This window comes from Ambystoma mexicanum, chromosome 12 (genome assembly GCF_040938575.1).
Source record: "Ambystoma mexicanum isolate Mex_15411 chromosome 12, UKY_AmexF1_1, whole genome shotgun sequence".
Taxonomy (NCBI): domain Eukaryota; kingdom Metazoa; phylum Chordata; class Amphibia; order Caudata; family Ambystomatidae; genus Ambystoma; species Ambystoma mexicanum.
In genome coordinates this window covers 239,337,991-239,362,476 of record NC_090936.1, presented here as the reverse complement: position 1 = coordinate 239,362,476, position 24,486 = coordinate 239,337,991, and the positions used below count along the sequence as shown (strand labels likewise).

The 24,486-nt window shown below is 48.0% G+C and overlaps 1 protein-coding gene across 4 annotated transcripts in view; it reads right to left on the bottom strand.

Moving 5' to 3' along the window:
* The window catches only part of PTPRO (protein tyrosine phosphatase receptor type O), a 1,358,825-nt gene that overhangs the window by 683,517 nt on the left and 650,822 nt on the right, over positions 1-24,486 (bottom strand). For all 4 annotated transcript variants that reach the window (XM_069628367.1, XM_069628366.1, XM_069628368.1 and 1 more), the window contains exon 5: positions 19,061-19,504. In XM_069628367.1, coding sequence (XP_069484468.1) covers positions 19,061-19,504 — 444 coding nt within the window. The remainder of the gene's footprint in view (positions 1-19,060; positions 19,505-24,486) is intronic.

The following is a 24,486-nucleotide window of genomic DNA, read 5'->3' as shown; positions in this document are numbered from 1 at the left end:
GACACTACCTTCAGCAGAGGGGGGATGGCTGCATGGATGTTGATCAGGCTGACCAGGTCATCGTGAATGAGATCCACAATTGTGCGCATTGTGTCCCTGTCCAGGCGGTACAGGGTGTGGATCTGTGCAGGGGTTAAATCAAATGGACTGGCCCTTATGCAAGGGATTGGTGGCTGCCTGCCGGGTACCACTGCCTGCACTGGTAGTATGTGCTGGCCCAGTCTCGCCATCCTTCTCCTCCTGCGCCTCCCATGCATCCCCTGGTTTAGTGCCTGCTGGAGTAGTAGCAGTGCAGGCATGCCTCCAGCCCCTATATGGCAACTGCTAGTGGTATCATTTTGGACTTGGAAGGGGTGTGGTGTGTGGGTGTGCTCCTTTTGTTCTGTACCTGACTCCATTGCCTCCACCTGTGCTGATTGTGTGCACCTGTGGCAGTTTGGAACACAGCAGATTGCTATTAACGCCTTTCCCGCGATGCCGGTATTGCTGGCATCATGGTGACCCTTCTTACCGGCATCTGGATGCTGGTAAGTTCTTGTCCATGCTATTCGTAATGTGCCCTACTTTGCAGCATGGCGTTGTTACTGGCACGGCTGCTGCGTGTGCACGCAAATTCCCGGGTTGGTGCTACCCGGTCACAACAAGTCCCTGGTGATGTCGGTAGCACCGGCATCGAGGGTCATAATACACCAGTCCGGTAATGGATGCCGGTATTGCGTTACCGGTATCGTTATTACCGGTGCACCAACCTTGTAATGAGGCTCACTGTCTCTGGGCAAAATCATAAAACTGAAAACACAAAATAAAAACACATTTGTTCTGAACACTGCCTTTAAGTAATCTGGCCTGCAGGAGTTCGAGACACAGCATTTAAACATTATGCAACAATGTTATTATTGTTTGGATTCTCACAAGTTTGATACTTAGCCTTTTACAATTAGACATATTAAATTGTAGCCTAACTATGAAATGTATGCACCATGCAGCAATAAGCAATTGTGGCATAGTGGTTGAATGCTGGTCCTTGAACTCTGTCAGGCAAGGGTTCAAGACTTTTAAAAATAAAATATAAAACCTTATATTTTGGTAAACACACTGTATTCCTGACTATGTAGTCTTAACAGGCATTCCTTTGATCCATGTGGCCTCCTTCATGGAAATGTTCACCCAATCACTGCATGATTTTAAGAAGGTCTTTTGAGCTGCACTACCAATGGGTTAATAAAAGTTGTGAGCCTTCCATTGCACGTGAGCCAGCGCAAACTCAACCTTCTTTGCAGCTCAAGTGAGGGGCTTGTGAGGGGCTTGCCACACATTCCCATTATTCCCTTAATATAGTGTGCTACTTTTAGGCTTTGAAAACGGTGGGGGCAAGTAGACACCACTCCTGTCCAGCCCCTTACTCTCACTTTCCCCAGCTAAAAAACATATTTTACTTTTTCTCCCCTCCTCTGATTCTGCACTACGGATCTCTTCCTCGAACAACTTACAGATCCCCTACAGCCAATGAACCCAAACAAATATAGGTGCAGGAGAAATCATGAATATAGACAAGTTACATGTGTTGTATATATTGTTATATGCCACACGTCCCTTGTTATTTGGAAGATGATCATTCAGATTTCCTATTTACTTCGCATTTTGGGACTTGTAGTACAGGACACTTGATGGACAAAAAAAACCTACAAGTCACAAAAAGGAGAAAAAAAACAGGAACTGGATGGGCATCTTACAAATTACATGGAGACATGCGTGCGCACACACACACACACACTCGACATGTCTCAATGCTCACATACACACACGGGTGCACACACACGAACACTCTCCATCACAGAGCAAATGCACACTGCACGCACAATCCCTCACACACACATTCACACCATGTACACAGGCACACTACCCCTGTAACTAAGCTCATGCAAGTAACAGCGCCTCAATGCCCTTGGGCTGCTTGCGCGCTATATAAATATAAATAAATAAATAAATAAATACACATCAAACACACACCGATTGCATGCACACCCTCTCAGATGACGTGCAGACCCTCACACCACACATTCCCCCTTACAATGCACATATATTCAAAAAGAGGACTACACTGTCTCTGGGCAACATTATGAAACAGAAACAATGAAATTTATGCTGAACACTGCCATTGGAGAACCCTGGCCTGCAGGAGTTCGAGGTGCAGCCCTTAACTATTATGCTACAATTATGTTATTATTTGGATTGTCACAAGTTTCATAGTATGAAATGTATGCCCCATGAAGCAGCAAGCCATTTTGTCCTGGTGGGTAAATGCGGGGCCTTGAACTCTGGCAGACCAGGGTTCAAGGCTGTATTTTTTTATTTAACTAATTTAAAGGTGGGAACAATTGGGAACCAAACTGTGGACTCTAAGATATGAAAAGCACACAACAATGACTGACATTAATGTACATCCTTATGCTGATGCACAAATTGTGAAGTCAATCTCAAAGGTGAAAGAGAATGGAACCCAGTGCATTGTTGGACACTGCTCAAAATGTTGCTGATATTGGCAGGTAATCAAATGGAAGCAAGACGACACGAAGCAACACAGGTTCGATCCCCGGGTCCGCTCTTAGAAACCTCTGGGTGTTTAAGCGCATTATAAATACGCAACTAAGACAAAAAAAAACATTTCTGTGACAGCGCCTCGATGCCCGTGGGCTGTGTGAGCGCTCTAAAAATGCTAAATTAAAAAAAATAAAAAATGTAACATGAATTCAGTCTCTCAATATAATCTGATAATCTGTCCTGAGAGTCCTCACAAATTTACTTAAAAGATAGTACAGGCATCAAAGCAGCAAACTTTGCACCTTTTGAAGCAAAGTCAGCCACTGTAGCACTAAAACAACTTGTACACCTCAGTCAAAAAATCCCTGCCTTGCCAAAACACACTTAGCTGCTAATATTACACATCCGTCCCTAACATTTTACTCTATCTCGAGCCTGTGCGTCAAGGTTTTCCAATGCTCCTTAAATTACAAGTTCTCTCTACTCACATGTTATTAAAGCAAATAATTCACTGTTGGACTAAGCTGTGAATTGTATACATAATTTTGTTTTAAAAATTCAGACACTATAAACCCTGACATTATCAAGATTAAATTTAAAAATAAAGACCTGGTGAACCTAAGAAATGGATTTGGCTAAGCTGCGGCTGTAAGCACAAAGCCTGTGATCACAAAACATCAAATCTTAGCATTACATACTACCTGCACGTTGAGGAATGTCATTGCTTGCCGTTCCTATAGATGTGCTCAGATGTCCTGGGGGGACGTAGTCCACATGGGTGCAGTCAATGGCACCTAGCACTTTGGGGAATTGTGCCACACCGTAGAAATCCAGGGCGCCAGCCTGCCTTTCTGCAGGTGTTCTGGGCAGGTATATGTGCCTGCGGACTGATGGGCGTGCAGTGATTATGTTCAAGACCTGGTGTAGGCAGCGTGACTGCGTGGCCTGTGACACCCCACCCGCTTTGGCACTTGTCCGCTGAAATGATCCAGTGGCCAAGAAGTGCAGTACATTAAGGACCTTCTCCAGGGGGCTGAGTGCTTGGGAGCACAGGGTGGGTGATGTGAGGTCATCCTCCCACTCACTCACCAGTCCAGTATTATGTGAGGTGGAAACTGGTACCTCCCATACACCTGGTCATCAGGCATCCCAAAAAGGCTGGTTCTGGGTGTGAAAATTCAGGCCCTCACTATCCTCCTCCTCCTCCTCCTCCTTTGGTAACCCACGGCCACTGCTGCTAGGAACGGTATATTCATCCTGGCGTCTGAGCTTGTTTGTTGTTTGCACGCACTTTTATGCTGCGCGGGTCGACGTACGCCTGCTTCCTGCTGGCGTACGTGTTTCCGGATTAGCACGTTTTTTTGTGCGCATGCCTTAGCCCCATTCAATTCCATGAATACGTGTTCTTGGCGAGCGTGTAAAACTTGCCGCGCACCCCTGTAATACACGTACCTAAGCAAATCGCGTGTGAGAATTCCCGCGCACCCCTGTAATACACGTACCCAAGAAAATCGCGTGTGAGAATTCCCGTGCACCCCTGTAATACACGTACCCAAGCAGATCGCGTGTGAGAAATCCCGCGCACCCCTGTAATACACGTACCCAAGCAAATCGCGTGTGAGAATTCCCACGCACCCCTGTAATACACATACCCAAGCAAATCGCTTGTGAGAATTCCCGCGCACCCCTGTAATACACGTACCCAAGCAAATCGCGTGTGAGAATTCCCGCGCACCCCTGTAATACACGTACCCAAGCAAATCGTGTGTGAGAATTCCCGCGCACCCCTGTAATACACGTACCCAAGCAAATTGCGTGTGAGAATTCCCGCGCACCCCTGTAATACACGTACCCAAGCAAATCGCGTGTGAGAATTCCCGCGCACCCCTGCAATACACGTACCCAGGCCAATTGCGTGTACGCGCACTTTCCTCGAATTACACGCAATGATACTCTGACGTGCAGTGTTTCCACATGTGCTCTGTCATCACGTGCTATGAGGGAAACACCCGCGCGCGTCACGTCACAGACGCGCTTACGCGCTGAGGGCCTTTGGTCTAATGGAATCGCGTATGCGTGCTGACGCGCTAAGGCCCTTTCCTCGAATTTCACATTGACGTGCATGATTTTCACGTGCCAATTCACTCCGTATCAAGCTGGCCACGCGTAAGCACACGGAAGACCACGCTCCTGCCCAGAAGGCCAAATTACTGCCCCCCAGAGTCCCAAGCAGCCTCCCACGAGCCATCTGCTGCTGCCTGCCTGCCTGCCTGCTGCCACCGTGCCCTGCCATTTTGTGCCTGCACATCTGCCATCTGGAGGGGTCCAGTTGCTGTGTCCACCCATGCTGGAACAGAAGACTCCGACTGGTATACCATCGCTCCACAGCCCAGCCCCAGGACCCAGTTGCCCACCCACTCCTGCCTCTGGGGTTGCCATGTCGGGCACTGCAACATCTGGCACCAGTGGCAACCCCCGGCCAAAGAGGCAGAGGGGCACCAGCTTCACTGCCACCAAAGTTGGTGTCCTGGTGGAGCAAGCCCTGGGGCAGTATGATGCCCTCTTCGGATCGTCACACGCCAACAAGGAAGGACGGGACAGGATCTGGGACGACTTGGTGGTTGCCATCAACGCGGAGGGGGTGGCAACCCGCAACATCCAAAAAGTCAAGAAGCGCTGGGAGGACTTGAGGTCCAGGACCCTCTTGAAGGCCCGGCGCCTTGTGGAGGGGGGCTGGGGCCGCATGAGTACCATCCAGCTGAGGGTCCTGGAACGTGTAGACGCAGCGCTCCACGCCCAGATCCTTGCGAGGCAGACCCGTCTGGAGTTGAGCGGTAAGTGGGCAAGCATTGCTGTGTGAGACAGGGCATGTTGCAGTGTGCTGGTTGTCTGATGCTTGCGTGTATGTGTGACATAGGCCATGTACGCATGTATGTGTGCAGGGACATCATGGTCATGCATGTGAGACCAGTAATGTGTGAACCACACGGTTGGTGCATGTGTTTAAATGCAACATGGGGAGCCCTATGCGGATTGGACACATGAGAGCATGCCAGTCTCTGTTCCTTGACATGGGAGGGGGTGAGGGATGGGTGCTGATGCCATGTACATGTATGGTATCCATGTCTGTGTGTCTGACCTGCGTGTCTGTGACTTGTGAATGCCATGGATGCATGACACATGTCTGTGACAATGTACAGATTCACAGATGCAGCCTAGTTAACCTTGTATCCATTGTGTCTGGGGTGTACAAGGCCAGATGGATGAAACTACGGTGATGTGTGTGCATGTGATAGGCATGATCCATGATGCATGTGAGTTCCATAACAACATTGTATGTTTGGAGAGTCCCTTGGACATGTATGCAAATGTCCATAGCATGTGCCATGCCTGCTCCTACGTGTGTTTTGCCTGCACTGACCCATGTGTTGTGGAGGGACATGATGGAAGTGATCTTTGACAGTGACACTCGTCTGCTATTGCTTCCTGTCTAGGGGACCATTATACAGTACCCTGATGCTTGTGTTATATGTCTCCCTCTACACAGCGGCAAGTGAAGAAGAGGGCGGAGACGGCGCTGTGGAGCAAAGCGGCGGGGATGCCCCCACGGCTGCAGCGGAAGGGGTGGGTGAGCCCCCACAGGGGCTTGCAACAGCGGAAGACGGTGTGGAGCCATCCAGGTTGGTGGTTTCCACAGAGGAGGAGGAGGCCGCTACTGAGGCGCACATGGGGCCTGGTGGGGGCATCCCTGCTGGTGCAAGTGGTGCAGACCAGGGGCAGGGGCAGGGGGCAGCACAGGTTGCCGTGGAGGGGCCGGTGCATGTCACTGTCCCTGACACTGTGACTGCATCACCATGCACCAGCAGGGATGCCCCATCCCAGGCCCGTCCACAGGTAGGGGGGGATGTCCATGTCATCTGACTCCCCTCCACCTGTGGATGAGGGGACCCATGGCCGTATGGAGAAGGTCCTGATTGGTGTCGGGTTGCGAACGGGTGTCATTCGTGATGACGTGCATGCTTCCCGGGAGGAGCTTGCACGTCATCACGAAGAGCACCATGCCGACGTGGCCCAGATAGGGTTCGGCCGTGGTCGGGGGTTTCATATATGTGTCAGCCGATCTGGCGGCCCTCTCCTCCTCTGTGGAGACTATACGCCAGTCGTTTCCATGCTGTCTTGCAGCCCATATGCCACCAGAGCCCCCTGTGGACCTGCCCTGACCAAAGCAGCCAGCTTGGTGGGGATCCCATCCCTGCCACAGTCGGGAGTCGGAGGTCCAGCAGGGGTGGACACCAAAGCAACTGGACCCCAGCAGATGGAGGATGTGCCGGCATCATTGGGCAGGGCACGTGCACGACGGCGTCGGTGGATTCCATCAGCCTGGATGCCGTCGTGCTGGCAGAGGCAGTTGCGTCAGAGGCAGCAGCAGAGTCAACGTGGGAGGCATCATGTGTCACGCTGCGCGCACGCACACGAGCACCACTTACCTGTTCTGGGGTCCCAGTTCCTCGGCCGAGGAGGTCTCCCTCATGGAGACTGTATCCGCGCTGGTGTCTTTCCTCGCGACGTCCAAAGGTCCGGGCCGGCTCCATGGGCGCGGCCATCTTGAATGTTCTGCGCATGCGCGGATCGTCAGTATCCGACGTTTTGCGCATGCGCAGTAGCGGGAACATGCGTTCCAGGCCGCGCTTTGGCCCCGGACTATAAGAGGCTCTGCATACACGGGAACATAGCGTCTCAACGTGGTTTCCCGTGTATGCGCTGCTGGAGCTCTGCTTGTCTCTGCCTCCAGTCCCCTTCCTGTTTCTGCTTGCCAGACCTTGCCCTGCCTACTTGCTTCCCCCCTTGGGTCCCAGTCCTTCCTGCCCTCTGCCCTGCTCCTTAGCCCTTGCCTACCCCCCTGATCCTGTTGCTGGGTTTTGCTGGCCAGCCTGGGCTTCTATCTTGCCCTGCTCATACTACTTGGAGTGATCCTTCCCTGGGTGGGTTACTCCTCCCTCCTACTCTCTTTTCTTGTGAACCTGTCCTCCCTCCTCCTCTTGTGTTGTGCCCTGCCGGTACCTGTGCCAATAATCTCCGTGGGAGCACTGAAGACCCGTTTCTGGAACACCATACTGGACTCAGCTTGGCCTTCTCTGTCAGTGGTTACACTGTCCCAATGTCACGTTAATACAGAGAGGAGCTCCTCGTGGCGTTGGGAGCTGGTTCAGTTCCATCCTGTCGTTTACCGTCAGGATGGGGTTGGGTCGGTTCCTAGCGTTGCTCTTTCCTTGGCTATGATTCATCGACATACTGGCAGCCTCAAATCAGCGCTCTCCAGGAAAGAAAGGTAACTCAAGCTCTCGTGACACCTCGTATAACATCATGGCTCGGGGCAATCTACATCGGAGGGGCAGGCATCGGCCGGAGGGCAGGAGGACCCAGGACGGGAAGTGTCTTCATTGTGGCAGCGTTTGGGCCAGCAGATAGGTGCGGAGCGGCGGCGGGCGGAAGAGGCGCGGCTCACGATGGTCAGGCCGGAGAACTCCATGCGGAGGGCCCTGAGGCGGGCCGAGTGCCTCGAGGGAATCCGCAGGGAGTTGGAGGAGGACATGTCGGTGTCCCTGCGGACCCTCAGGGCCATGGAACAGGACCGCCTCCGGTACATCGAACAGGAGTTCGATGATGCCCTGGCCCGGGACACCACGGAGTGAGCCGCTGGACTAGCCCGCCACCTTTGTATATAGTTAATTAGTGTTAGGTTTTATTTCTTTTTTTTAATTTGGGGCGCTTGGACTATGCCCCACTTTTTTGTATATAGTTATTAGTTAGGTAGTTTTTATTGTTGGTTTCATTTACATCGTTGGGATCATGGACCATGGATTTGCTCTTTGTACATAGTTTGACAGTGGATTTGTGGCCTTCATCTTTTATTATTTTTTTCACCATGGAGCAATGGATTTTCACTTTACTTTCCCTTTGGATTTGCTTTGTTGGACAGTGACTTTGGACACAATTTCTTTACGGTTATTTTGGATTCCCATTTTCGTTATTTATTATTTTTGTGGACATGCTGCATTTTGATATTTGTTGCCATTATTGTTTGTTTAGATTTCATTCACTTCATTTACACTGTAATACATTTTTATTTCTTACTTCAATGTGTGGACTTCTCTCATTGGTTTCATGCCTGTCACAATGTGGGTTTTCACAGTCATGTGTTGCTTATTTGTTGTCTATGATGTAATGGGTATTTCCATTTGGAATGGATGTAAAGCTTGGTTGGGTGTTTGGACTGGGGTGGCGTGGGGTGGGATTTGGGTGGGCATAGGAGCCTGGGATCTGGATTGTGATGACGTGTTGGCTGGGGGACATGTGTGGGGGCCTGCTGGCAGGTGCCCCGCACTGCTGGGGGGTGAGGGTGCAGGGGGACATGAGTGGGGTCCTGGTGGAGGGTGCACCTGACTGCTGGGGGGTGGGGGTGCAGGGGGACATGAGTGGGGGCCTGGTGGAGGGTGCACCTGACTGCTGGGGGGTGTGGGTGCAGGGGGACATGAGTGGGGGCCTGGTGGAGGGTCCCCCTGACTGCTGGGGGGTGGGGGTGCAGGGGGACATGAGTGGGGGCCTGGTGGAGGGTGCCCCTGACTGCTGGGGGGTGGGGGTGCAGGGGGACATGAGTGGGGGCCTGGTGGAGGGTGCCGCTGACTGCTGGGGGGTGGGGGTGCAGGGGGACATGAGTGGGGGCCTGGTGGAGGGTGCCCCTGACTGCTGGGGGGTGGGGGTGCAGGGGGACATGTGTGGGGGCCTGCTGGCAGGTGCCCCGCACTGCTGGGGGGTGTGGGTGCAGGGGGACATGAGTGGGGGCCTTGTGGAGGGTGCACCTGACTGCTGGGGGTGGGGGTGCAGGGGGACATGAGTGGGGGGCTGGTGGAGGGTGCACCTGACTGCTGGGGGGTGGGGGTGCAGGGGGACATGAGTTGGACATGAGTGGGGGCCTGGTGGAGGCTGCCCCTGACTGCTGGGGGGTGGGGGTGCAGGGGGACATGAGTGGGGGCCTGGTGGAGGGTGCCCCTGACTGCTGGGGGGTGGGGGTGTAGGGGGACATGAGTGGGGGCCTGGTGGAGGGTGCCCCTGGCTGCTGGTGGGTGGGGGTGCAGGGGGATATGAGTGGGGGCCTGGTGGAGGGTGCCCCTGACTGCTGGGGGGTGGGGGTGCAGGGGGACATGAGTGGAGGGCTGGTGGAGGGTGCCCCTGACTGCTGGGGGGTGGGGGTGCAGGGGGACATGAGTTGGACATGAGTGGGGGCCTGGTGGAGGCTGCCCCTGACTGCTGGGGGGTGGGGGTGAAGGGGGACATGAGTGGGGGCCTGCTGGCAGGTGCCCCGCACTGCTGGGGGGTGTGGGTGCAGGGGGACATGAGTTGGGGCCTGGTGGAGGGTGCACCTGACTGCTGGGGGGTGGGGGTGAAGGGGGACATGTGTGGGGGCCTGCTGGCAGGTGCCCCGCACTGCTGGGGGGTGTGGGTGCAGGGGGACATGAGTGGGGGCCTGGTGGAGGGTGCCCCTGACTGCTGGGGGTTGGGGTGCAGGAGGACATGAGTGGGGGCCTGGTGGAGGGTGCCCCTGACTGCTGGGGGGTGGGGGTGCAGGGGGACATGAGTTGGACATGAGTGGGGGCCTGGTGGAGGCTGCCCCTGACTGGTGGGGGTGCAGGGGGACATGAGTTGGGGCCTGGTGGAGGGTGCCCCTGACTGCTGGGGGATGGGGGTGCAGGGGGACATGAGTTGGACATGAGTGGGGGCCTGGTGGAGGCTGCCCCTGACTGCTGGGGGATGGGGGTGTAGAGGGACATGAGTTGGACATGAGTGGGGGCCTGGTGGAGGCTGCCCCTGACTGCTGGGGGGTGGGGGTGGTGGGAGACATGTGTGTGGGCCTGCTGGCAGGTGCCCCTGACTGCTGGGGGGTGGGGGTCGTGGGTGACATGTGTGGGGGCTAATTGGAGGGTGCCCCTGGATGCTGGTGGGTGGGGGTGCTGGGAGACATGCGTTGGTGATCAGTAGTGCAAGGTGACATGTGGGTTGGCTGGTGGGCATGGCCATGGTGGATGGGCTGCCTGCGGGACATGAGCAGGGGTGCAGGGTAGTCCCCTGTGGTGTGGGCTGCCTGCAGAGGCCGTGGAGGGTGTAGAGGGAACACCTGGGAGGACCCACACGGTCAATTCACGTGTAGTACTACCCGGCACCCCCGAAATACACGTACCCTGCTGAAATCGTGTGTGGAACTTCCCGCGCACCCCGGAATCCACGTACCCTGCTGAAATCGCGTGTGGAACTTCCCGCGCACCCCGGAATACACGTACCCAGGCCAATCGCGTGTGGGACTTCCCGCGCACCCTGGAATACACGGACCCAGGCAATTCGCGTGTAGAACTTCCCGTGCAGCCCGGAATACACGTACCCAGCCAATCGCGTGTGGGACTTCCCGCGCACCCCGGAATACACGTACCCAGGCAAATCGCGTGTGGGACTTTCCGTGCACCCCAGAATATACGTACCCAGGCAAATCGCGTGTGGGACTTTCCGCGCAGCACAGAATACACGCACACGCTATTTTTCACACAGTGGGTGTCCGTGTTTGTCACGTACCCCTTTGCACGTCATTTGTCTTAGAGGGCCATAGTATGTGACATTCATCATAGCTGTATATAGGTGCTTTTGTTGGCGCACATTTTGGCGCACATTTATTTCAGGGGCAGGTACACTACCGCCTGCTTTCTTGTGGCGGACATGTTTGGGCCTGTGCGCTGGTTTGACCGTGCGCTGGTTTGCCCTATTGTTTCCATGAATACGTGTTGTAGGCGAGCGTGTGGGCGTTCCGCGCACTTGCCTCCTGTACTTCCCCCGTGACGCCCACATTTTGACGAGTTGTTCCCCATTCCGAGTGTTACGCCCCGTGTTCCGCCTACTTTTGTTGAGTGCGCCGCACTATGTGCGATTTCGCTGTGGCCGTGGCGCACGTCGTTAGATATCCTGTGCGCTGGTGTGCGCCGCGCACTTTTTCAGCACACATCTGATATTTTTCTCGCGCACGGCCTTCCATGAATCGATGTGCGCTGGTTTCCCTGCGATTTTCGCACTTGCACTGCGATTTTTCGCACTTTTACTGCGAATCGCACATTTTGGCACTTCTGCACGGGAATTTTCGGCGCACATTAATTCCATGAATCGACACCTGAGTTCTTTTCTTGACTTTGATTTTCAAATAAAAACAAGCAATGTTGCTACTACATTCCCACTCCCTGTACCTTGCCACCAGATCAGAGGACTCATATCTAATTGATTCCTGGTAGGTGGGGGTCACTGGAAGAAAGGAACATTGTGCCAAACTAAGCAATCACTGTGTGTTTTGTATGTTTCCTATTGGTTAATTTGCAAGAAATCTGATGGAGATTGTGGCTGCCAACTTCAAAAGTGTATCTGTGTGTTGTAGTATCTGTAGATTCATTAGAAATATAAGTCAGTCAATTAGTGCAAGAACTTTGAATTTGTGATATTGTGTAATGCCACAGCATTGGTGGCTGAAGTTTTGGTTGCTATTACATTTTGTCAAACCTTAAATAAATATATATTCTAACTATAGACTGGCCTGATTCCTAGCTCATTGGTCATGCATAGGGTATTTGTTGAAGTGGTGCGAGATGGGTTGGAGGCCTCACTAAAGTTGAATCTGTATAAGCCCTTTGGGTGCGCGCCACCTTGCTTTTGGGGGGGATGAACTCCCTGAGTTGAGAGTGACTGCCTGATTTGTCGTGACAAAGCATCCCAGTATTTTTATAAATGTGGCAAACTTTGTCCTAGTGCTACTACCATGCAACTTTGCACTTTCACGAGTGTAAAGTTTCTGTAATCTGGCCCCCGGTGATCAGACACCAGCAAGATATTGAAACTACTGCATATGTCCTTGTGGAGTAGAGTTGTACTCTGGCTGCTGGATCCTAGAGGGTTATGTGGCAATAGTTTCTGAAGAATAGATTCCTGCTCATGTAGTGAAGCCAGGGTTTCTGCTGAATATTCAAATACATTTATGAACAGGAAATGTAAGAGATGCAAAGCTGATTCACGAGCTCCAGGGTAGAACAATGGGACAAAGGGCTCCCATGGCCCTTATTAACCCAACAAATGACCAGCATAAACCAAATGGAATACACTTGGAAAAACATTGAATAGAGTAGGATTAGTGCCTTCAGGTCACAAATAAAAGGACATCTATAAGCATGGACAATATAAAATTAAATAGCAGTTTTGAAAAACATGCCTACAGGTATATATTATTTAAAATCAGACAACCTTTACATAAGACATACATAACCATATTTTCACACTTGGAGTTGAAGGCAGTTAAGAAATTGGAGGGATTTTTAACCAGGCATAGAGATGTTTGGGACCTGTATTGGAAACACTTCCTTATCACGTTTATGTTTCCAATTGCCTTTCTCCAGAAATTAAGCTCTTCTTAAGGCATTTTGTGGGCGATGCCCGCGTCTGAAATTAAGAGTTATTGCTATATAAAGCAAGAACTAGTTCTGTGTGTTTGACAGCACAGTCATTCCATTTGAGCTTCTTTTGATCAAATGTCTAATGTAATGCAGACATAATGGGAATCAAGTGTAAGTCATGCCTATTTGACGAGAATGGTATAATTGTTCTTTGCTCTTTTTATTGCAGGTCTATTACTATAGTTTAATAATATCATGTGAAGAAAGTAGTTTTAATGGTCATAGGGTGCATTTTGTAAAGCTAGATTATTTATTCAGTTATTCATAACTACATATATAACTCAAGATGGCTATGGGATAGTTTCATGGTAGCCTGTCGTCCATTTTCCTGTTTTTCTTCGAAACGTTGCCTTATTGTCAGGGCTATAGTTACAAGAACTGCCCGTATGTTTCCAATAACGAAAAATCCAGCTGCAGTCAGTAAATCTGCTTTGTTCATTCATTGTAAAATTATCTTTTGTCTTTTACCGAGATGGATTGTGAGGCACATAACACTCGATATCCCTTTGCATTGAGCCCGGGTTGTACTATCATAATTCTCACAGAAATTAAAGTTGTCGTTTCCTGACTTGTAATGTTCTCATAACAAGCCTTATCCAATCTGCAAACATAGCCCGGAATAATGATCACAACCATATATAGTACTTCCTGTGCTCACCGTTACACAGTTTGAGCATGGTGGAGGAAATTATTTATTTTGTGGGCTGTGAGGAGGTAGGGTTGGGTAGGATCCTGCCCCATCCTTCTATTACCGGTGCTATTATGGTGCTGCATTTTTGGTAGTGTAATAGCAGCAGCAATGGTCTGCTCTCCTCTTCAATGGTTTCCCCATATCTGCTAAAATGAAGTCCCCTGCTTTCCATTGGGTGCTATGTATGCTCCAGGATGGCAGAAACGGAAGAGATATGAAGTGGCAGAATGGGATAACACCCTCCCCCCAATCTCATCCAGACCATGGCCTAGGGGTTCACGGCACAGACACCCCCCACGAGAGGAGTTCATCTACTTACCAGATGACAAAGTACCATGTTTCAAAATCCTACACATACGAGGAGTATGCCCACCAGCACGCCATGCTCAAACCAATGCCTGCGACATGGATCAGCTAGACTAGAGCAACAGCCATGAGTATTCACATCGTTAGAGATGTCATGACGACATAGCAAACAGACAAGAACACACGTGCTACCATGCACACTTGTCACTCACACACCAACCCACATGAAGAACATACTCAGTGCTATGACGTAGCGGACTGTCACACCCACAGACATGCATCGTTGTTATTTTTCACATAGGCCTTCCACAGCACCGCAGAAACGCAAGACGCCTGAAGAGCTCATGTATATGCTTGCTGATGCTTCCTCGCTACCTATCCCTACGAAGACGCTACCATGTATATCTAATGCTGCCTATGATGCTTTGTCACCGTGCAATCCCCATAATATGGATCATGGACTTTCACCCACAAACTAGGCCCAAGTAGGCCGCAAGCAAGAGTCCCCAGACCGGAGCCTCACAAATGAAAACCCTCCGAGAGTGAAATGCAAATGCTGACCATGCAGAACGAGCCCCTAACGAGAGACCACAGACAAAGCCACGATGTTGCAACCCGCATGCCGCGTGCCCAGCGCCAAGGTTACACCTGCAAGTCTGAATACAAAATCTAATGCTCATAATTCTGCTCCAGCTACGGTCTCCCCACACATGACCAAGCCGAACTGACAAGATGCCAAGCTCACGAGACAAAAAGTCAGGGTTAGGTTTTGTGATGATTTTCCCAGGTGACGCGAGTAGCGCATCATACTGCTGTAAAAAGGACTTGCGAGACCCACTAAGGATGATAGCTTCTCCGGATGCATACGGACTAAGCGTATCCCTGCCGTTACTCTAGTAAACAGCAGTAATTGCCTTGCTCCTTGTGTGCGTGTGTCATACTCCTTCTGGGACACGGGAGGAGTTGGGGTCTCCCCAGCCCGGAGGTCCGCAGACGGCTCTGCCGGCGCCCGGGATAATCACCCCGACAGATATATAGGGGAATACCCCAGCACCTTGCACCACAGCCCAATCACTTAGTCCCAAACAATTAACCAGAGAATGGGTGATCTGCTACCCCCAGTTTTCACTACCAGTTGCCAAATTGCCCGTCTGCCCTTCCCTCCTCCATTGTTAGCCCCTCCTTTATATCTCTGCTTCTTACAATTTGTACTTATCCCCATGACTTGCATGGTGCTCTGCTGCTTCCTGAATCTAGGTCTGTGCTCAATAAATACCCTAATAATAATAGTAAAAACAACAGGACTAACCATCCAAAAATCGCTTTGTTTCCCAAGTACTGCACCAAAATTACAAAGACACACATTTTTCCTTAATGGGACCTGGATCCCTTTAGAGGTATGAGCAGAGAAACTAAGGCATATGCTCCTGTTCCTCGGAGAAGGGGCTCAGCCCTTTTAAATCCAGAGAAATCAAGTGTGACCACAGAAACCCTGAAGAGGCCCCTTTATTGGCTCCTAAGTCTAATCTTACACCATGAGGGCACCATGGACCCATTGATAAGTCTGTGAGCCTTCAAACAGAAACAATGATGATATTTGAGCCCCATCAGATCTGTGAACCTGACTCCAGGTCAGCGGACCTCAGAGTCCTCAAACATTACCATGAAGAATGGAAGGGGGCTGACCCTGGTTTCCCAACACCCTAGATTGTGGTTTCAGTGTCTGCAAGAGATTTCTTCATGAACATGCTTACCTGTTCACCTTCATGCCAGGAAGTGTACCTTGTAAACAATCAGCATAAACCGGGCTGGCCTAGCGGAATCGAGGATGACCGACACTCCTCTTGTAGCCTCTATCTCACTAGACATTCCCCAGGTCGATGAACAAGCATTAAAGTTTGATTTTAAATGTATGGAGTGAGTGTTTATACTTCAAGTTTCAGGGTTGAATTTGTAGTGGTTTACATTGAGTGTTTGCACCTTTTGTTCCAACTCTTTGTACGCGTTTGTTAGATTAACATTAAGTCTTGATTAAAAAAGGCCTTCTACCTATAATTTCACTAAATCTTTTTGTGTCGGGCGCACTGTGCATTGCATGTGAATGTATAAAGTATTACTGAATGTAGTATGAGTGTTTGCCGTAGCAGTTTATTACCTTATGAGTGTATGACATATGAGCTATACACTTCATATTTAATACATGTACGCAATAGTTTTCATATTTATAGTAGCATACATGTATGAAATGTACATAATGTACATGCATCTGTACATTTTGTAAAGAAGCCATACGTTGATTGCAAGCATTTGCCGTAATAGCGTGTGTTGTAAGACCAAGTACTGTAAGAGTGTGTGGTGTAAGCGCATGTTCAGTAACAGCATGTTGCATAAGTGTATGTGTTGTGTGTATCATAAGAGCATAAGTGAAATTATGTAGGAGTGTGTGTTGCAAGACTGTGTTTTGTAAGGAATAAGAGTGTTGGTGTGTAAGTGTCTGACATCTGAGTCTGTCGTATAAGTAACTTAGTCTTAACTTGCACATATCCTATATTCCCCCTGCATGTATGAAAGCTTACATTGAAGTTAGGTTTGACTTTGATGTGTGGTTTAAATATGGGCCAGAGTTGTACATGAGGTTTGCAGTTTGTACATGTATGCTATTTACATCTCTTGAAAACTATCATCAAAGTCGGTCTTAATTTTCATGTGTGTTTTCAGACATATATTAGTGTCCATATATGTGATGTTTATCTTCCACAGACGATAACAGTTTGTATATGGAATGAACATTCATGCATTATACACTTCATATACGAATGAACGCTCACATTATTACTTTGATGTGAGTTTTTAATGCGTAAAAGAGGCATGTGCATTTTATAGTTTGTACTCTTACGTTTATACGTTGCAATTTACATCTCCTGAAAACTAATATCATGATTTTAAAGTGATTTTTCATCCATAGAGTATATTGTACATAGTTTACATGATCATTGTGTTTGGAAGCTGTACATTGATTCTGAGCATGTCATAATAGCATAACAGTATGTTGCATGATTGTATGAGTGGTATTTGCTTGGAAACAGTGTATGTTGTAGGTGTGTATGTTGTAGGCATTTGTGTTGTAGGAGGATGTGTTGTAGGAATGTTTATCATCAGACTGTAAGTTGGAACAGTTTATGTCATAAGTGTGTGTGCATAATAGGAAGGTGTGTCGGAAAATGTGTGTCGTAGGAGGATATGTTATAGGAGGGCGAATCATAACAGTTGTGTTGTTTGAATCTGGTGAAAGGCGTATGCGTGTTTGTTGTGTGAGTGTTTGGGATATGAGTGTAATGAGTATAAGTAGTGCATGAGTGATTGGTGTAAAGTGATAAAATGCACATCTCCTGTATGCTTGTTGTATGTATGAAAACTTACATTGAAGCCAGGTTTGGCTTTGAGAGGTTTGATTATGTACAAGAGGCTTATGAGTTTTTTTCATTTTGTACATGTACACAATTTACATCTTCTGAAAACGGACATCAAAGTGAGTCCTGACTTTTATGTGAGTTTTCAGACGTATATCAGCATACATTTCTGTAATGTAGATCTTCTATACGAATCCAAGTGATTTGCCCGCGGCTGAAGCTACCGCGGGCAAAATGTTTGCATGAGAAAGGTGCGAACTACCAAACGTTTGCACCTTTCTCATGCGAACACATATACATACTCACACCCTCACACACAACACACCCATAACAACCCCCCACCCACACCCCCAACATAAACAAACCCCACTTACCTTCATTTTAACGCTGGGTTCCTGCAGCGCCAGTTCCCTTTCACTTCCGTGATCGGGAACCGGCACTGCAGGGTCCTTTTCTTTTCTTTTTTTTTTATTTAAAGGAAGGCTGCGAATGTCTCCCCGCAACGCCCGCTCACTATACCATGAACTGTAGTGAGTGGGGCAATGCGGACGACACCCCCGCAGCTCCTGTATTTTTTTTTCAATGCTACCACCAAAGGTCAGAACGTTTGGTGTTCGAACCTTTGGTGGTAGCATTTTTAGAACTTTTGGTCATTGCAAACATTTTTTTACGGTAAAATCGTCCTATATCCTTCTATACATATTAAAAAAGTTCATATGAAAGATCCACATTCATTCTGTGCATGCTTCATATGTAGATAAATGTTAAATTGTTAATCTTTTAAAATTAGCTATGTTGATTTACATTTTTTTTCGGTGCATACCTTCTTGATGAGATCTAGGGGCATGCCAAAAATTACCAAAATCAAATATCTCAATGTTGAGATAATTGGGCTAAAAAAAGTATTTATTTTCAAATATGAATCAGTCCGTGATCAATTGTGAAATTGTCCATGCAGAGGTGGCTAGCTCGAAATTGTATTGTGTATTTTCTTCAGCAGATTTTGTCAAGGAAGGGTTCAAGAGTTAAGAAAAACTATTTTCTGAAACTCCACAGACAGTTCGTCTTAATCTTAACTATGCCATGCACTAGCACGGATGGGATAATTTATATTTATACTATACAAGATGGTCAGAGATGGTTGGCACAAAAGCACCAACATGCCTCCATGTGGGCACATCCACAGCCACCCACAATCGAAAAATAACTGCACCGCATTGACAGAGGAATGACATTGGATAGCATGGTTTGCAGCAACAGGGGCTGCCTTCTGACTTCAATGATCATAGGGCTATGGAATTTGGGAACATAGGGAACGGGATCGCAGTTGCACTATGGTTTATGGGAGAGTGATTTAGGTTACATTGCACATAAATAGTACTTTTGCTGAGTGGTGATCATGGGGAACAAGAAAAAGAAGGACTTCCTACAACATCAAATTTGAGTTCATCGATAACCAGATTGTTGATGTGAAAATTGAAAAGGAAGCATTCCCACGTGAATCTACTGTTTATTTAAACTGCTAACAAAAGTAGTTTAAAATATAAGACATTGGTGATGAAGCTCATTTTTTCACTTACCGTCTTTTTGGAGGAATACATAGAAACCATCAAAAGCAGTTGTCGCTTTTGGAGGCAACCAGGTTAGCACAACCTTCAAAGGTTGGAAAGCAGAGGGAGTTGGTTTTATTTTCCCAGGAGCACTGGTAGAATAGTTTTCATAATCCAGGGGCACGCCATTCACAAAGCCTTCGTTGTCCGCAGTTGTGGGTTCATTGCTCCACCAGTAAGGCTGTGAGGTTGTTGCGTAGTTGCTACTGTTGTAATAGTACTCAGTCCAGATGTAAGAGGCATTTGTTGTCAAGCTTTCAGGCTCATCACCAGAGTATTCATTCTGGTTGTCTTTTTCTGTCACTTCTGGGGATTCCATGAACTGTTCAATAGGAAGAAAATTGAAATGTTCTTCCAATTTGCTCTCATTCTGGTGCACTATCTTCACTGAAATGTTTCTGGGAGGGTAGGGAACTAGAAAAGAAGAGATACATTTAAAAGCATTTATTTGCGTTATTAATGAATTTACATAAACACGTGATTCTTTAAGTGTACGTCTGTCCTGCCTTTTTGCCAAAATTAATCCTAAAATTCTGTGCTCAATGTCAAAATAATTGGAAAAACCTAAATGATATTTCTTATATGCAGAGAGAGAAACAATTGTAAATGTGTTGGGCTGGTTGGCAACCAAACTGTATTGGAGCTGTAGTGAGTTGTACCAAACCTTATGAAGCATTTCTAATTTTGTTTAAACATATATTGAAATGTAGATAAAAAGCAATACATTTGTATATAGAAATATTTAATTAACAGATATCATTGACATGTCACATTTATTCCATTGGAAAATACAATAGAGCTAATTAAGTAGACACTGGGTATAGGAAGACATCATTATGTCACTTCCTCTGGCTTCACCTTAACTTAAGTATTTTGATGCACAGCCCACTAATCCTGGACCTACAAACCTACGCTCTGCTCAAGAAGTGCTCTTTTCATCTACCCACAATATGGTGGTTAATGCTTTCCTCACTCTTCTGCATAGAACACTTGTGGTCATAGCACTGGTTCTACCTGTCAACATCATACACCTTGGCATTTCAAATCAACTTTCGAAGAAATTACAGCACATCTAAAATATAGCCACAAGACTGGTACTGAGACAGGAGAGACCACATCACATGATATGATATGATAGGTTATTTATAACGTGCTTAATACCCAGAGGTTTGTAAGCGCGGACCCATGGATCGAACCTGTGTTGCTCCGTGCCCTCTTTCTTCTAAGGTGAGCATGTTGCCCCTGAGCTATCCTCCCAAGAACTCACCTTTGAGGATGCTACAATTGCTAGAAGTCAGTGAAGCTGAAGTCCTACAGGAGAAGATCATTCAATACTACCCAAGGAGACATCTGATACCCAGCAACAACATCCTCTGATTCATAAGTGGCCACAGAATCACCAAACCCCAACATAATATCAAAACTCTGGGACTAAAGAGAAATTTGCACAATCCAGGATCACTATACATTCTGGAAAAACATGAATGAACTGGCTCTTGAACAAAACTTAGCCAACCATGGCACTGACATTGTAAATTGAACACAACTCATTGACATGCTAACACTAGATGCTACCTACAAATGTAACACATGAAGATCGCTCAAAGCACAAGGTGAGGGTAAGCCAACTAAGGAAATCAGACAAATTACAGTGCCTCTAACTCATCTGACCCTTCTTGCCAGGGGTCCTGAAAGTGATCCAACCCCCATGCCTCCACTCTCTAGACAGAAAATCAAGGCAATTCTATTAAAGCAGACCTACAGATGATGATCTTTGCACCAGGTGCATGACAAGCGTGGATTGCTTTCCAGGACACGACAGACAAATGTCTCTGTAATTTTGCTGGCTGTTTTTTCCTCCTAGTTGTCTACTGTGATTATGCCCCATGGAATCCCACTGTAGTTATGTCTTGCATTATTTCTGCTCCCGCATGCCCTCATGTAATCTAGCTCTCAAGTGTCACCCAATAATTTACTATATTGCACTGTGATTTTGCAGACTGCACTCTGCTCATAGATGTCCCACTTGGATTCTGCCCTTCTGAGACCTGCCTTCGGTGTCCTCCTTGTAATCCCTACACAGGAATATATTCATTACACTCATTATAATGCTCCAAATCCTGTCTGATACCATATTTATAGCATCTTCCACATCTTTCCCCATTCTGATTAGGGTGCATTTTCTGAACACTCTTGGTTGACAGGGATAGCAACTCACATGAGGGTGCCTTGGGGCATCCGTACATATCTATCCTATTGCAGGTACACCACAATGAGGTTATCATCATGCCCAAAAAGGACCAATCGAATTTCCAATAGCTGCTTGCACCAAAGCTCAACTTTTACATTCAAACACACAATACGCATAACAATTAAACCACCCCCACATGGCAATGAATTCCCTTCCAAAAGGTCCACCAACATTATAAAGCTCCAACTCACCAACAAACTTATATCACATTCCTCGGCCAAAGCCCCAGAGAAAACATGGGCCTACAAGGTTCCCTTCTGACACAATTGCTGCAATTGCTCTCAGCACAAACCTATGTGATGAATCTGGTCAATTCACCCTTTCTCCCCAGAGGGGAGCTACCTTCTGTGAGGCTACGGAGGTGAGCCGACTTTGCAAAACCCTCCCTAGGGGTCTGGGCAAGTGGGACGTCACTGGCAGTGACACCCCTCTCAGGGACACGGACCAGTGTCGAATACATTGTCTGCCTACATTGGACTTAGAAAAACTATTTTTACTCCTGTTTTGACTCCACCAAGCAGTGACATTCCTTCCATCTCTTTAGCTTCAGGTAATGATGGATTTTTTTCAAGCACCGTAGTCAAAAAGGACACACCCTTTTTGTTCATGATGACGTACACAAACCAAGGAGGAGCTGTGAATGGGAGAGAAACTCCTACTCAGGGAGGAGAGTGATTCCTGCCCAAAGGCGAGCCGAGATGTCCTGGAGGGCCAGAGCCACACTCGACCACAGAGCCTACAGGAGTGGGGAGAGTGAGCCCAACCCTAGTTGTATGCCGAGAGGCTGGTGTCCTTTCTGACTGAGAAGCCGAGGTTGGTGGAAAAGGCAGAAATGGAGAAGCACTGTTTCCTCTGGTGGTGCAACCACAGGGTAGCCATTGCAGGCTTGGTGCCCAGTAACTGACACTGAGACCAGATTGCTGGGGAGTGCCTGGATCCCCGAGCATTATGCCAGAAGAGCATTATGCCAGAGGACATTAGCTGCAGAGACAAACAGAAACTGGGAAGTGAACGCTCCCAAAGAGAGACTACCTCTGAGAGTTATGAACACTTTGGATCAAGTCTGGGGAACCGAGTGGTCAAGCACCACATGTAAATCAGAACGTGAGTGGTACAAGCACTTCGAATCAAGGCTGTGAGTCCAACAAGGTTATGGGAACCTGAGAAACCAGAGCAGGGAAGTGCCCTATGTAAATTAGATTCAAAAAGCTACTAACACTGTGCATTCAGGCTGGGAAAGCCGACAAGGTTACTGGAGCCTCAGAAATTCGAGTGGGCAAGAGCCCTATGTGAATTTCGTTGATTAAGAGAAAGATAAGGTTATGGGTGCCTAAGAAACCTGAGTGGGCGAGCACCCTATGTGAATTACTTTGATTGAGAGACAGGAAGTATGCCAGAGGGCCATATGACTTCAGGGAGTCCAAGAGACACCAAATTGTTATAAAATCTGTGTTAAGAGGAAACCATACAGAGGATATTTTCTTTTGACCAGCAAAATCTGTAGAAAAGTTGTGAACTATTTATCATATTGACAAACTTGAATCTAACGACAAACCATTCAAGTGATTGGGCCAGGCAGAAACCTAAGATAGAGGCCTTTGGTCCGGCCTCTCTTTTTAGTTAAGTTTTCCAAAGTGGTAGGGACTGATTAGTTGCATAGAATTTTGGAGTAAGGACTGTTTTCTTTTTTGAAGAGCACCATTCCTTTTAGTTTCTACGCAGGGAATCTAACACATAGAGAGAGAGCAAGCTAGGAGTTTTCTTTTACTTTTTATAAAATCCCTTGAAACATGTCAGTGGTTGGTCTGTGCCCTTCTCTGGTTTGCCACACCACTTACTGACAGACCCGCACAAAGCACCCAGCTATTTCTGACCTAAATTCATCAACACAACAGCAAAGTTAGCTTGCATCTTCCCCTCCCCTCTCCTCTCGCTAACCAAACCCCAATTCACTCGTTTTCAATCTAGTAGCGTGCCAGAGGACTCTGCATATAAATTGAAGCGGAACATGGTCTAAAACTCTAATGTCACAGCCTATTGGTATCAGGTATTTTATTGATTGTGGGCATAAAAGGCCAAAGCTGATGCCTGCTGAGACCCACCCCCTGCTGCCCATGAGTGAACACAGTTGCTGACAGACATGGCCTCGGAGGAGGGAAGTCACAGGCGTGGGCAGCAGGTAAGTGTAAGTGTATGTGTACGTACGTACATGTGTGTCTGTGGCAGGGTACGGGTGCAATGTTTTGTGATGGGTATGGGAGGTGTTGGAGCAAAGGAGGGTTTGGGTGTTGAAATCCTGCCATCAGGTTGGGGTGGGGCATAGTAAGGGTGTGACTCCCAGGATGGCTTGTGGGATGAAACCCCCTGAAATCATCAAAATGTCACTTGTTGAAGTCCACACAACATCTGCGCAGGGTTCCAGAATTGAACTAAGAGCACATCCTGCCTTGCTCTGTAATCATCACAACATGGCCAGACAGATTCCATCCTGTAGTTGAAATAATTGAGCCTAAAGCTATGCTTGTTGTGACAGATGCCTCAAAAACACAGAAATAACAATGTTGAGGAGGAGGCACTAGAGGGTATGGATTCATTACCTCATAGTAGTGGACGGGCAGAGAGCCCTATGCCCCTGTACCCAACACAGAAAGTTGATTGCCTAAGCATAGTCTCATGGAATATCACATAGCTAGTGAAACACCTAGTGGATGATGCATGGTGTCATTTTATTAGGCGCCTTCGAATGATCTTCCTGCAAGAGACCTGGGCACTAGAGAAATTGGATCTACAGGGGTATTATATCATTCACATACCAGACACAAAAAGTAAGCAATGTCGACCCAGTTGGGGGCCTTGTGACATGGATGGATTCGCATCTAAACTGGAAGATTGCCAAGCCTGAGACAGGTTTGCTTGACTTGCAGCACCTGCATATATGGATGGATGTAGGGCACCAGATTCTCTTGTTTAATATATATAAAAGACTCATAGAAATTCCTAAAACTTTCACAAATCTCACTTTTCCTGGTTATATATTCTCCCCCACCTCCCTCTTCTTTCTGCACAAAGGAATTATCCGTTAAACCACGCAACCTATTGGCTAATAGCTTACCATTCTTGTCCCCTCGCTCCCAGAATTTTTGCC